The following is a 14,210-nucleotide window of genomic DNA, read 5'->3' as shown; positions in this document are numbered from 1 at the left end:
TTAAACAAAACAAAGTAAGGACAGGCAAATTCTGTTGGGGGCAACAACTAGGGCAAACTGGGACAAAACAGCAGCAGTTAAAGCCACTTAAAAATGGAACTAGGCCATTAATAAAAACACTGGTTAAACGATCAATTAAAACTAAGCCACCCTACTCACAACACCACAGGGAATTAGAAGGTCTTGAGAGCAGGGAACCACCAGCCAACTACAACCCACTGCAGCACAAACAACAATTGTATTTAAATTAAAACAAGTCAGTTCAACCTGAGATGAGAACTCCAATCACCAAGAACCACACCAAACAAATGCCATGTCAGGCACCCAGGTGCTTTAAAGGGATACTTCACCCATTTGCATGAAGCTGTGTATCATTAGAAACATGGTATGCAATATGACGCTTTTTGCATCACATGAAGAAAACTTTCAAGCAAAGAAAAACAACATTTTCTCTTCTCAGGGCAAAATGAGGGTTGGATTCATGACCATTCAACACTACTACCATGTTTCTAATGATACAAAGCTTCATGCAAATGGGTGAAGTATCCCTTTAAATATGCTGGTCTGATTAGTGAGCAAAGGGGGGAGGGGGACAGGTGAGAGGCTGCATTCAATTGCTACACGTTTGGATTCTACCACACTTATTTCTTGCTTAATTGTTCACTGAGGCCCAACAGAGACGCCTGAGGAAGTTTGGTCTGAGGCCCGACATCGAGCCTCCTGACGGAGATGTGACATCAGCTGTCCTGCAGCCTGCAGGAACTGTATGCCAAGCAGGAAGTTTTTGAGGTCATCAAGCACTAAATCCACCCTCACAGCTGCCTGTTTTCACTGCTGCCGAGAAGTCACAGGTCCAGGACTCCAAAGGTTTATACTAACAGGCTGCAGAACAGCTTCTTCCATCAATTCGTCTTGAAAAGTGAAAAAAAAACAACAACAAAAAAACTGCAGTATACCCCCGGCACAGCAGAGATCATGTGACAGAACAGAAAAACAGAACAAAACAAACAACGCTTTGTGGACTTTTTGATACCATTTTTTCTCGTGCACATTCTCGACCTGCACAAACAAAGGCTCTGCCACCCACTTATGGGTCCCGACCCAAGAGTGGAAAACTACTGCTATGATCCAGTACTGGATAGATGAACAGTGTGTAGTGAGGGGTCAGGATCCGGACTTTCCCTTCGCCTGTCAGTTTCACTTTCACTTCCTGTTTCTGTGGAAGGACACAGGATTACACTGAACTTTAAAAGGGAACACATGCCGACTCTGCAGAATGGTACTCAGGAGTTATTTCACAACAAAGTCTGAATATATTTATGACGTTCTTTAAGTCATACTTCTGGATTCTAACTCAGAGGCTGATTTCCCTGAAATGGATGGCATCATGTTGAAATAAACGTGCATGCTGTCCTGCAGAAGGGAATAGGGAGATTGCTTTTGAAAATGAACTAATGTTTCCCTAACGTGTAAACATAAACAAGCAAACACAAGCATATCTCATTATTACACTCTGCTGTGAGAGAAAATGACGTTTTAGTTTAGTTTAGTTTATTGACAGTTGGAGTTGCAAAACCAAATTGGAAAGCATGTGCAAGAGTTAAACAGAACAACTGGACAAAGACACAGGACAGTCATTTTAAAAAGTTGACAATATAAATGTAGACCAGAAGAGAAAAAGGACAGAGACAGTATAGGGCCACATGCTGCTGTACACTGTTCAGATATATTTTTGGAATTTAGCTTTGAATAACGGGTCCAGTTTTTCCAAGTGATCTTAAAAGATTAAAGTTATCAGATCGGATCGAATCATGGAGGAAGAAAAAGGGTTAAAAAGGACTGTGATAACTTTGAGAGTTAAAATCTGAAACATCCCAGCGGTGGATTCAGGCAGGTTTACAAGAACTAAAACTGTACAAACATATGTGAAACAAACATTTTAACATCATGTGAATATTGTTATACATCCCATTTATTATTTGCATGTTACTTGCTGCATCTCCAACGTGACCTATAGGGTTGACCTCAACGTTGAAAATAAAAAAAGGGAATTAAATACCAAATAGCATCAATACCAACTTCCAGTTTTTATGGAAAAAGTATGTCAGTTCACTGGAGCTGTGCTTACCACAGCCAGTTTGTTCATCTCCTGCAGTAGGCGTGGTCTACATGTAGTGTTGTGTCAGTCACCCGTGTCCTTGATTTCCATGTGCTGTTGCACCAGCCTGACTGCGGGAGTTTCCCTCTATATCCGAGAGGAAGAGAAACTGAGGAGAGACTTTCATCATAGGAAACTGAAACAGCTTAATCACTCATCTCCTTAATTAGAGCAGGAATTCATATTTTTATTTATTTCCACTTTTTGTTGATTCTACTTCACAAGCCAACATACAAGCACTTAAGTTTCTTATGTGCAATGAATATTTGAAGCTGGGCTCTCAAGCACTCCTTCGCTCTGCACTTTGGTGCATTTACAGTGAAGGTGCAAGTACTGGTGCAAGTACAGTGAAGCTAAAATGACAAAGTCTTAGGTGGCATTTAATGCAGCATTTGGAATAATAGTCAACACTCAAATACTGTTTCGACCATTCATGATGTACTCAGAAACTTAATGTTTAAAAGTACGAGTTGATTATCTGTCTTTAAAAATGAAATCATGATGTCATAATCTCAGTGCACACTCAGTGACACACCATGCTTTTTTTGTTTCTGGACGACAAGGATTAAATCTATTTCTGGGATTTCATTTATGTTAGTGTGTTGTTATATTTGTTTTTTTTGTTATATTGTTTGCTTTATGATGATATGGACCTATGTGTCTCAGAAGTAAGAAACAATATATGACCAATGAAAAGTTTCAAATGATCCCAGTCCCTGAATGAACATCCCTATAAAGAGCAACGATCGACACACCTCTGAAACATCTAAAATCTTTGAACATCTAGTTTGTATATTTAATTAATCCATGCATTCTGTTGCAGATTTTCTTGGATCAAAATTATCACAATTCTTTTTAATCCTTTTTTCTTTTTCCAAGATCTAATCTGATAACTTTTAGATTACTACTTGTAAAAACCTACTCCTGTAAATCTTCAAAGAATGAAGGTTATAACAAAAACACTAAAAAGTTTTTAGATGAGCTGGCTCATAACTTTATTTGTTTAAGTGTAAAGATTAAAAAATAAATACACTTCAGATTATTCAACATCTAAACTGAACTGAACCTGGAACTGCAACTTAAAAACAAGGAGTGTGAGTGATTCTGGGAAACGGGATGTTTGAGAGAAAAGGAAAGGAGCACAGACTAAACTGGAAAGTGAAAGTGTGTGTGGTGTTGCAAAACAAGTCCTGCACGTTTGTGTGGGCGTCCTTTGTGTATAAATAAAGAGCCGGTCTTACATTGAACACCATCAGAGTCCAGACTGAACACTGAAACACAGAGGATCCAGATCCAGATCCAAACCCTTCTACAGAAACAACCATGAATCCAGCTGTTGTCACCTTTCTCACCTGCCTGCTCGTCCTCTGCGTCCGAGGTGAGAAAACTTCCTCTGGTTAAACTATCAGAAAAGTTTAACTCTTATTTTACAGGTTATTTTATTTCCTGCAGCTGTGTTTTCATTGATTTGTGTTATTATAGGCCTACATGTGATATCCATGTTATCCTGGATTGTGCGTCTGTCTTCACTTGTTGCTATGACAACCACTTGCCAATGTTTATTTTGCAGTCTAAGTTTAAAAGTAATGTCTCCATTATATCAACAAACCTCCAAGTGTTGTAGCTTTGATTCTCTCTTTGAATCCAGTTCAATCTTATTGTCTGTTTGGCTGCTCTGACAAATAAACCCTTGTCATTGACTCTTGGATGGCCAGTAAAGGGCCGCTGGATGAAAGCCAAATATTTAGAGAAGGGGACTGAATACTAAGATCCAAAAGTTTTCCAAGGGAGGCCAATTCTAACAAACATATATCAGCATCCTTTTCAGGTCGCTCCAGCATTAGACTTGTTTGACTGGGATCTACTTTGGATGTGAATGGTTGTAATAAAGTTTTTATCCACTGGGATTATCTCCACAAGTCTGAATTAGTAAAACTATTTACCCAGACATCCTCACTTCCCCTTCAGTTTTCATGATGAAGTTGTTTCTCTGTGTGCAGATCGGCTTCTGATAAATGTTGATCCTGCTGTTTTCTGACTGATTTTTAAAGATGACCACATGTTGATAATGAGCGTCTTTGTGTTGTTTCTTCACACAGGCCAATCAGAAAACAGATCTGAATCATGCAAGTGCTCAAACGGTTTCATTGGCAGGATCATCCCCAAGCACATCAGGGCCGGGCCGTTCATACATGAGCCCAGTGTCTTCTGTAGTCGCAGAGAGATCACGTGAGTAAACTAAATTCAGCAACTTTCTTTATTCTGGATTGTTCTGCCTGTTTTTCTAACCAGACTCTGTTTTCTCTCTCAGGCTCATCACCACTGCAAACAAGGCGAAATGTGTGAACCCAGAGTCACCGCTAGGAAAACTCATTCTGATAAACAAGTAAGATGAGCTGACTGCTGTAAACTAAGAAAGTACTGCTGTGACCCGTCTCTGCTTTTTACTAACACTGTCTAATGTCGATTCAGTCAGAAGATGAAGGCAGCTGTGAGGGCGACGCCAGCCACCGGTCAGACCAACACCGTGACCTCCTCGAGTCTGAAGACCACGTCCAAGCTGTGAAAGTCTGAGGACCAATCAGAAGAAGAGAAACACAGATTTTTTTGTACGAGTTCATCGCCACTGCATTTTTACTGTTAATTTAATACACGTATAAAAGTTCTCAATGTCAAGTTCTCCGTTCTCACTTTGCGTATGAAGTAAACTATCTGTAAATACTTTTTGATATGAAATAATAAAAACCTCCTGATTGGAAACTGAGCTTGGTGTTGTGACATGTCTGATGCATTTTAATGAGTGTGTGTGTGTGTGTGTGTGTGTTTGATCTTCACCTATCATTATTATGTGAATGCAATAAGATACTGCTCTGATCCAGATCCAGCTCTCTATAACTCCGCCCCCTGCTCTTCCTCCCTCTCTCTCTTTAATGAATGAATGATAATAAAACATAAAACTAACTCAAAGCTCAATACACCGTGACACAGAGCCCACAAGTTGGCTTCAACTAACCAAAGCTGTCAATCAAAGTTGAATGATGCCGGTGCAGGTAGATCTTATATTAATTTTAGTTGGGTTATTGATAACAAAAGTACATTTTTTAATCATTTTAAAAGCTAAAAAGCGTTGGAAAGCCTGATTAGTCACCTTCACAACAAGGTATAACTTTTAAGGCTTGTGCATTCGTTGAAATATCGCAACAATTAATTTTATTAAAGGGGCGAAATGATTGAGCGAAAACATTTCCAAACTTTTTTTGAGGAGTTTATTTGCTGCTTATAGAATTGATATCGATCATTACAGGTCAACACGTGTTCCACATTGTTCCACATGAGGACTTCAGCCAGAGATATCTTTGAATTTTTAACTTGTTTTCACACACTCTTGAAAGCATCATAAAAGTTACAGTTCACATACTTGAAGATGTACAATGCATGTTACAGGAGGCTACCTCTGGAGGTCACAGGCCATTTACAGTAAAGCTACCTGACAGGCTAGATGTACAATAAGGCGGCACTTGCGTCTTGTTCAGGCAGCCAACTCCAGCTGCACTGATTTCACACTTGCCTCATTCTCAATTATCACCTGACAACCCCTTCTTCCAATTAACTGTCTATGTAAGCTGAAAGATATCCAATCTACCTCTGTTGATAGCCAGCTCTGGCCTGCAGCAGTACTGCACGCTCAACCCCAACGACACCCCAGAATCCACCTGTGGGCTTTTCTTTTCTTTCTTTTCTTTTTTTTTGAATACTCCCCCCTGAACTGCTAACTTATCGTGGTGGGGGAGTTTGAGCGCCCGAATGATCCTAGGAGCTATGTTGTCGGGGGCTTTAAGCCCCCGGCAGGGTCACCCAGGCAAACAGGTCTTAGGTGATGGGTCGGACTAAAAGCACTTCATAAACCCCTATGAAAGTTTTTAAACCAAGGACCGTGACATCGCCCGGCATGGCAGAGCCGGGACCTCAACCTGGAGCCAAGCCTGGGGTTAGGGCCCGCAGGAGAGCGCCTGGTGGCTGGGCCTTTGCCCGTGGGGCCCGGCCGGGTCCAGCCCGAATGGACGTTGCGGGCCTATCCTCCTGTGGAGTCACCGTCCACAGAGGAAGCCGTAGGGGTCGGGTGCATTGTAGATCGGCGGGGGCCTCGGCGACCCGATCCTTGGACGCAGCTTCTGGCTTTTGGGACATGAAATGTCACCTCACTGGGGGGGAAGGAGCCTGAGCTTGTGCAGGAGGCTGAGAGGTACCGGCTAGATATAGTCGGGCTCACCTGCACGCACTGCTTGGGCTCTGGAACCCAGCTCCTCGAGAGGGGCTGGACTCTTCACCTCTCTGGAGTTGTCGTGGTGAGAGGCGGCGGGCTGGTGTGGGCTTGCTCACAGTCCCACAGCTCAGCCGGCAGGTGTTGGAGTTCACCCCGGTGAACGAGAGGATCGCGTCCCTACGCCTTCGGGTAGGGGACAGATCTCTCACGGTCGTCTCGGCCTACGGCCTGAACGGCAGTGCGGAGTACCCGGCCTTCTTGGAGTCCCTGGGAGCGGTGCTGGACATTGCTCCGACTTGGTACTCCATTGTTCTACTGGGGGACTTCAACGCTCATGTGGGCAACGACAGTGAGAACACCAGAGCGGTGTTCTGTTACTGGACTTCTGTGCCAGTCACAGTTTGTCAGTAACAAACATCATGTTCGAGCACAGGGCCGGAGGTCGATGATAGATTTTGTGGTTGTGTCATCTGACCTTCGGCCGTGTGTCTCGGACACTCGGGTGAAGAGAGGGGCTGAGCTGTCAACTGATCACCACCTGGTGGTGAGTTGGATGCGCTGGCAGGGGAAGAAGCCGGTCAGACTCGGCAGGCCCAAACGTGTAGTGAGGGTCTGCTGGGAACGTCTGGCTGAACCCTCTGTTAGCGAGGTCTTCAACTCCCACCTCCGGACGAGCTTTTCACAGATGGGGACATTGAGTCCGAGTGGACCATGTTCTCCACCTCCATTGTCAAAGCAGCTGCTCTGAGCTGTGGTCGCAGGGTCTCTGGTTCCTGTCGTTGCAGCAACCCCCGAACACTGGCAAACCGTCTGATGTCTCAGGAGGGGAAAGCAGTGCTTCACCGACACTGTTTACAGTGCAGGTGGGGAGCTGCTGACCTCAACTGCAAATGCTCCAACTTCAAATACTTTTGCAGCCAGCGTCAAGTGGACACTTGAGGAAATGCAGGATTTTGCACATTGGTTGCCACTTTCTCGACACAAAGCAGTCTTTGTTTTACCATGGTAGGGTTCACTCTGAGGCTGAAATACTCTTCTTTTCTTCTTGCATGTACAATATGCAGAAAATCCTACATCTAAGGATTCAGTCTGTTGTCTGTTTTCTGACTACATGTTTTAATGTTATTTTAAACTGCAACGTGTTTGCTGTCCTGAGCAGGTTAGCTTCAGAAAAGGGATTGTAATCACAAGGGTCTTCAGATTTAATTAAACGGTAAAAAGTGAGAAACCCCATTAATAATAATAATAATAATAATGATAATAATGATAATAATGATAATAATAATAATAATAATAATAATAACAACCTACCCACTTCTGCAGAAGCTTCTTCATGAATTTTCTTAATATTTTGTCAAACAAAGCAACTCTTAGTACTCCTAGGCTTCGTGAATTTGGCCCCATAACTGTAGAATATCCTGATTGACTGTTTCAACAGGTTTGTTTCTTGAAGACTGAATATTTAAACCAATATTGTCTGTCAGTGTGTGCTCTGAAGCAGAATATATTAATCAGGTTAAGCTGAGTTCAGATCAGCTTTTCTCATTTCACTTATATCATCTATTTGTGTTTTTCTACAAAGATTAAATATTTTTCTGAGTGATCAGATTCTGTGAATTTGATTTTTTTTCTTCCAAATTAATTATTGAAGCTTTATCCCCAAAAAGCTTTTCAAACAGGACCTCATCTTTAATAATCCTGAGGCAACACTGCCACCCAGTGGCTGAGAAGAATTATTAACCAGAGATGTCGCCAATGATTTTAATCTATTAAACCAACTCAATAATGCAGTGAATCAGCAGCCATGCAAAACGTTTATGGAGAATACAATGTTTTAATCAGTTTATGTTCAGGTTTTTATTCTGAATTGCTGCAGAAAATAAAATATTTCACATGATGGAGCTGCAGATTTTAAAAAATCACTGAGGGGGGCTCTGTTATTGTACAAGCATGCCTCTCACACACTCAGGCCTGAATCACACAAATGCACAAGCAGGACATGTGGACATGCATTAGTGGAGAGATGTCAGAATGCGACGTAGCTGCCCCCACTGGAAGCCCCCACTGGAAGCCCCCACCTCAGCAGTGCTCGAGAGGTGGTCGGGTAGCTGGAGCGTTGCTTCCAACTTCCATATGAGGTATTTTGGTCCACATCTGGACTTGAACCGGTGACCCTCTGGTTCCTACAGGCGAAGCTACCGCCGCCCCCAGAATCAATCATGTGCTCTTCAGTAAAGTTGTGCTCTGATTTATTTTAGGATGATCACATAATCAGCATCATATTTTATCATTTCAGGAAATCAAAATGACATTTCTTTCTTTCTTTTTTTTCTTAAAGCCACAGCAAGGTGCATCTATGTGGTTAAGCTCTGTAATTATATCCACATAAACATCAAACAGTTTTTTGTTGCTGTAGACAAATATAACATTTGATCATTTCAGGTAATTTGTCTCATCACAAAAGACAAGACAGACTTTTGTTGTTCTGAGAGTCCGCTGGTATGAAGGAAATTAGTAAGTAATTAATAAGACTGTGGAGAAGTAGAGACCCTGCATCATCAAAATATGGGGCAACTTCTAACCCATTGATATCCTAGTTTAGCACATGCATATGTGAACCGCTTTTCTCTCAGTTAGGTAAAGCTCATATAAACATAAAGCAGAGAGGCTTGAGAAAGCAAAACTTCTCTGTCAAAGCAGGAATGTGCGGCTCAAGTTGCTTCCACAGACACTTGATGAGACTCTGTCGTAGAGTCTCATATCAATGACTGTGCCTGTGTTGAGTTCTTGAGCTATATTTTTCTATTAAAAATCATCATGAAATAAAAATCCTACACAAAGTTTTTCATCATTTATTTAGTATTCTGCTAAAATGTAATTGCCATGCCCTCTGCGGTGAACACACGGTGAGAACTCAAGTTACAAAATCACCACATGAGAGGAAATGATCTCACAGTGACCCAGAAAAATATTCTTTTTGGATTTGTTTGGTGCTCAAAGGTAAATCACAGAAGAGTCAGAGCTGATATTTTAGTGATCACATTCAGATGAATCTGTGCACCAGCAGCAAAGAGACTGTTCAGGAGACGTAAGATGTAAAGGCAGGGAAAGGTGTATTTCTGCTGTTTAAAGTCATAAAAGTTAACTTTCATCTGAGCTTTTAAAGGTCGGATGGCACATTTTGATTCAATGCAGAAACTAATGTTTAAAATCAATAAACATGAATCTATTTGGTGCACTGTATATTTCATTATTTACTCAAACCTGAGTTAAACTGGTTCAGGAATTACAATGTGGCACACACACACACTGACACACACACACACACACACACACACACAGGAAGAGGAAGACCAGCTTGTGGTTTAGTGAACATGCCAACAGTGTGACTGTGGCTGTGTGAGTTGTTGCACAGAGCAGTTAGATCAGTTTAACGGAGAATTGAATGAGTGACATGGTGGCTCATTCTGTGCTGATGGCTGAGGGTTTCACCACATTTCATCTGAACCATGATTTGAGCTCATACTTTAGTTTGCTTTTTCCTTTCAGCAGACTGAGAATAAGTGTCAGCCGTCACCTCCAGCCAACACAGAGCCGTGAAACTAAAGATGAGTATAAAACACGTATAGGGGGCAGGATTTAACTTAATGAAGGCGTTAACCGGATGAAGATTTACGGGCAGCAGACTGATGGCTATCATGTCACACAGGTAAGTGGTTGCAAACCTCTTTTATTCAAATTTAATTGAAGATGTATTGATTGTTGATTTCTTTCTGTAAATTTATTAGAAACTCTGCAGGATGCATCACCCTGATGAGTTTGTTATGCAGAGAGCTGGCAGGGTGTGCCAGCTTCTTTCTGCCAGTTTCATTTCGCAAGACGCCTCATCATCAACCCACACGCAATACAGTTTCACAATGTGCTTCTCAGAAAGTCACTCAAATTACACACATCAATTTTTGGGCTTTAATAAGCTCAGACATTTATCTGTTTGAATTATTACATGAAGCCAACATATTCATATGGGAATAAATTAAAGGAAAATTTATTCTGATATGTTTCAAGATTTGTTAATTTGCTGAAACGCATTTTGAATTGCGTAATCTCAAACCTGAAGGAAACAAATTATAAAAATCACCACCACTGTTTTACATCACGTCGACTTAATTTGTGCGTCTTCTGCACAAAATAATTTGTTCCTGATCTGGTGGATTCAAACATTTTTTAAACACTGATTCAATCAAGAGCAGTTCAAAATGTTCAATGCTGATGGTGAAACACGGAGGAGAAGAAAAACTGAGCAGAAGCAGAACTGACACTGAGAGGAAAATAAATACCACACACTTTTGATAGATTTTTTTTCAAAGTTACAAAATAATTTACTCAAACTGCAGATTTGTTAAAACATTTCTAATTTTGTTGTAAGCTCATTTTTAATTGACTTTAACCTGAATGAGTGAGCAGACAGAGTCAGAGGAAATGAGTGATTAATCATTATAACAGAATGTGATGTATATATATGTTTCTGTGACGCGTGATTCAGCAGCAGATGTTTTTTCCTGTTTTGCATCGTGCCCTCTTCAGCTCCTGCCCTCACGGGAACAAATGAAAGCAGAATTATATCTCTGATCTACCCTTCCTTCCTCTTTAGGAGTCTCACATCACTGATCTGTGGATCTCGAGCCTTCCTGCACCTCCTCCTCCTCTTCGTGCTCAGCTCCTCTCTGCTTTATTTCAGCCTCGTAGAGCAGATGCTCTCTCAGCTCAAATATCCTCAACATGTCCCTCAGAGGAACATCAGTGTCCTGGTGTGGCACTGGCCGTTTGGACGGTCCTTCAGGCTCCGTGGAGACACATGTCTGGAAAAGTACAACATCAGCCGTTGTTTCCTCACTGATAACACCTCCACCTTCTCGTCTGCAGACGTGGTTGTCTTCCATCACCAGGAGCTGAGCAAAGGTCAGCTGCCTCTGCACCGGGATCGCCAGGCCTCCCAGCATTGGGTTTGGCTGTCCATGGAGCCTCCAGTCAACAACTTGAACCTCTCACAGTTCAACGGCCTCTTCAACTGGACTATGAGTTACAGACGAGACGCAGACATATCTGTCCCTTATGGAAAGACTGTGCTAGGAGGTGATGGACGCGCCTTCACAGTGACTCCAAACCGCTCCTGCCTGGTGGGCTGGGTGGTGAGCAAATACCATCCCCAGCAGGCTCGGGCTGCTGTGTACCAGAGTCTAAAAAAGTCCATCCCCATACAGGTGTACGGCAGATGGAATAAGAAACCCCTGTCAAACAAGAAGCTGCTGCCCACCATCTCAAAGTGCTTTTTCTACCTTTCTTTTGAGAACTCTGAAGCCACTGACTACATCAGCGAGAAGCTCTGGAGGAACGCTTTCCAAGCTGGAGCTGTACCGGTGGTTCTTGGCCCCAGCAGGGCCACCTATGAGGCCCTGGCACCCCCGGGTTCCTTCATCCACGTTTCTGATTTCAGGAGCACGGCAGATCTGGCCGCATATCTGAAGCTCGTGGCTGCAGACAGGAAGGCGTATGAGCAGTACTTTCAGTGGCATCACACTCACAGAGTGAAAACCTACACTAGCTGGATAGAAAGGCTGTGCCAGATCTGTGTTCAATACCCCCGCTTACCAGCAAACAGAGTCTATGATGACCTGGAGGGCTGGGTTCACAGCTAAAACCTGCTTCATCAGCACTCATCAAGGTAAATTCACTTTAGAACAGTCTTGTTTCCTCTGAAATCTCACTCCAGGTTGGAGGCTCAAATAATGACACCAATGTTGAAGTGCTAAACTTCAGGCTGTTATGTAAAATAAAGGATTTTTTACACATCTCTGCCTGTTTTTTTTCTTTTTATCAACTGTGTTGGTATATACTGTAAAAGTGAAGCCTATTCATCCCCTTTAAAGAGTGGGTGAATATGTAACCTCTTTTAAAAGTGAGAAAGCAACCTGCCACTTCTTGGTCATGGTCCATAGACTGTATTATTACAGAGGACATGTTATCCACCTCACCTTTTCAAACTCCTGTGCTCTAAATGAAACATCTGTGCTGTACTGTTTGCTGGTACTTTGGTCAAAAATAAAACATGAATCTTGCACCAGAGGAGGTTTGTGACCCTGTATAAACCAGCTCTGAGAGTGAAGCCAAAACATGTAGAGCTCCCCCTGCTGACTGGTCTATAGATTATAAACAACACCTCCACTTCTGGATCAAAGTTTAAATACATGTCAGATACATATTAGTGGAACCAGGAATCTATAATAATTTATAATCATGTTATCGATGTTTTCACATTTTTCAGTTTTTATTTGTATTTGATGCAAAAAAGGGTGTTTGTAACAATATGATTGACAGCTCTGTTGATAAATAGGGTTCCTTGAAGTGTGTGAACTGATTTATCAGATGAAGAAAGGCAAGAAAAACATAAACATACACTAAAACAATGAACTTCACATAATCATGAGTATCTGCTTCAACCTGACACCATAAATTGTTCTGCTGGGAACTGGACCCACCTGAGGGGTTTCTGACATTTTATCGGTTAGGTGAAGGGGCATGGAGTCAATTCATTGGTTCCCTTTGAAATCTCCCGTCTCTGCATGTCTTGGCTCAAAACTACAGTAGGTCACCTGTTCAGTATCTCTGTGCTCGCCCTGGGTTATTTTGGATTCACATTATTAAAAGACACATTGTTATTATTAAAATATAATCAATGGAAACGCCTTTGGCTTGCATAATGGTATTGCTCTAACTGTATAGGTTATGTGTTATCAAAATGTTGATCTAAAAGTGTCTGTCACCTCTCTCCTCTGTTATTATATAACTATTTCATCATGTTTATATTTAGCAACTTCCATCAGACAGTAATAATAGCTACAGTCGTGGCTGAATGCTAATGCTTGCTATTGATCACATCCGCAGAGTGTACACAGATGGACAACATGCCTCAACCTTCTCCTGTTGTACAAAAATGAAGCTAAAATACCTTCATGGTGGGCACTCACAATGTCAGACTCAGAGCTGTAGAGATACATCACACATGCTCCACTGGTTAAGCTGAGAACTGAAAGTTAAAATAGGAAGTACTGCTACTATGAAAAAGATTTTTTTTTTTTTTTTTCGTAATTATGATGAGTATTTCATTATTCTTCATCTATGTCTTCTTGTCAATAATTTTCTAGAGTAGCATTTGCCTTCTTTGTTCAGGGAGTAAGACAGAACTCTCCAAATTCAGTGTGACGGAGCGCTAGACTGCTCCGTCTTCCTCTGTTGCTGCACGTGCCTTTCTCCTTGGCCAGGAGAGAAGCGGCAGCGCGCATGACGCTCTCATTGTTTCCCCGGCAGGTCCGCACTCACCGCCCTGCTCAATCCATTTCCCCTGCATACAAACAGTTTTTCCCTGGTCAAAGAGTTTGGTCCCGTAAGTGCGTCGGGGGTGCACACTTGACGCCTACGGGCTATTTATATATATATATATACACACACACACACACACACACTCTGACTCACCCATGGGGAACTGCTGCCGGTGTTGGATTAAATAGCGCATTGTGGCGCGCTTGTGGCCATCAGGTGACACGGACCAAACCATTTGGGCTGAGGGTTAAACTGTTGAGTGTTTCCTGAGTTTTGTAACTATTAAGTTGCCAGATGTGGGGTATTTTGGGTCTTTTGGGTTTATATAACTGTGTTTTATTAATTTTGTGATTGTCTTGAGTGAACCTGTGATTTGAAAAACCCCCCCATTCAATTAATGTTGGTCTGCCT

At 42.1% G+C, this 14,210-nt stretch overlaps 2 protein-coding genes across 2 annotated transcripts; both read left to right on the top strand.

The window, feature by feature from the left end:
- The first annotated feature begins 3,416 nt into the window (after nucleotides 1–3,416).
- LOC306838472 (uncharacterized protein) lies at nucleotides 3,417–4,898 on the top strand. The gene is made up of 4 exons (XM_079366675.1): nucleotides 3,417–3,536; nucleotides 4,258–4,387; nucleotides 4,470–4,544; nucleotides 4,631–4,898. Exons 1-4 carry the CDS (start codon nucleotides 3,482–3,484, stop codon nucleotides 4,722–4,724), a joined length of 354 nt encoding a protein of 117 aa, XP_079222801.1. The 5' UTR covers nucleotides 3,417–3,481; the 3' UTR covers nucleotides 4,725–4,898.
- Nucleotides 4,899–9,959: 5,061 nt separating this feature from the next.
- LOC306835853 (alpha-(1,3)-fucosyltransferase 7) lies at nucleotides 9,960–12,195 on the top strand. The gene is made up of 2 exons (XM_079362627.1): nucleotides 9,960–10,131; nucleotides 11,074–12,195. Exons 1-2 carry the CDS (start codon nucleotides 10,112–10,114, stop codon nucleotides 12,116–12,118), a joined length of 1,065 nt encoding a protein of 354 aa, XP_079218753.1. The 5' UTR covers nucleotides 9,960–10,111; the 3' UTR covers nucleotides 12,119–12,195.
- Nucleotides 12,196–14,210: the final 2,015 nt, after the last annotated feature.

Source organism: Symphodus melops (assembly GCF_947650265.1).
Source record: "Symphodus melops genome assembly, chromosome: 1".
Classification (NCBI taxonomy): domain Eukaryota; kingdom Metazoa; phylum Chordata; class Actinopteri; order Labriformes; family Labridae; genus Symphodus; species Symphodus melops.
Note: the sequence above shows the minus strand (reverse complement) of the source record. Positions and strands in the feature narration are given on the sequence as shown.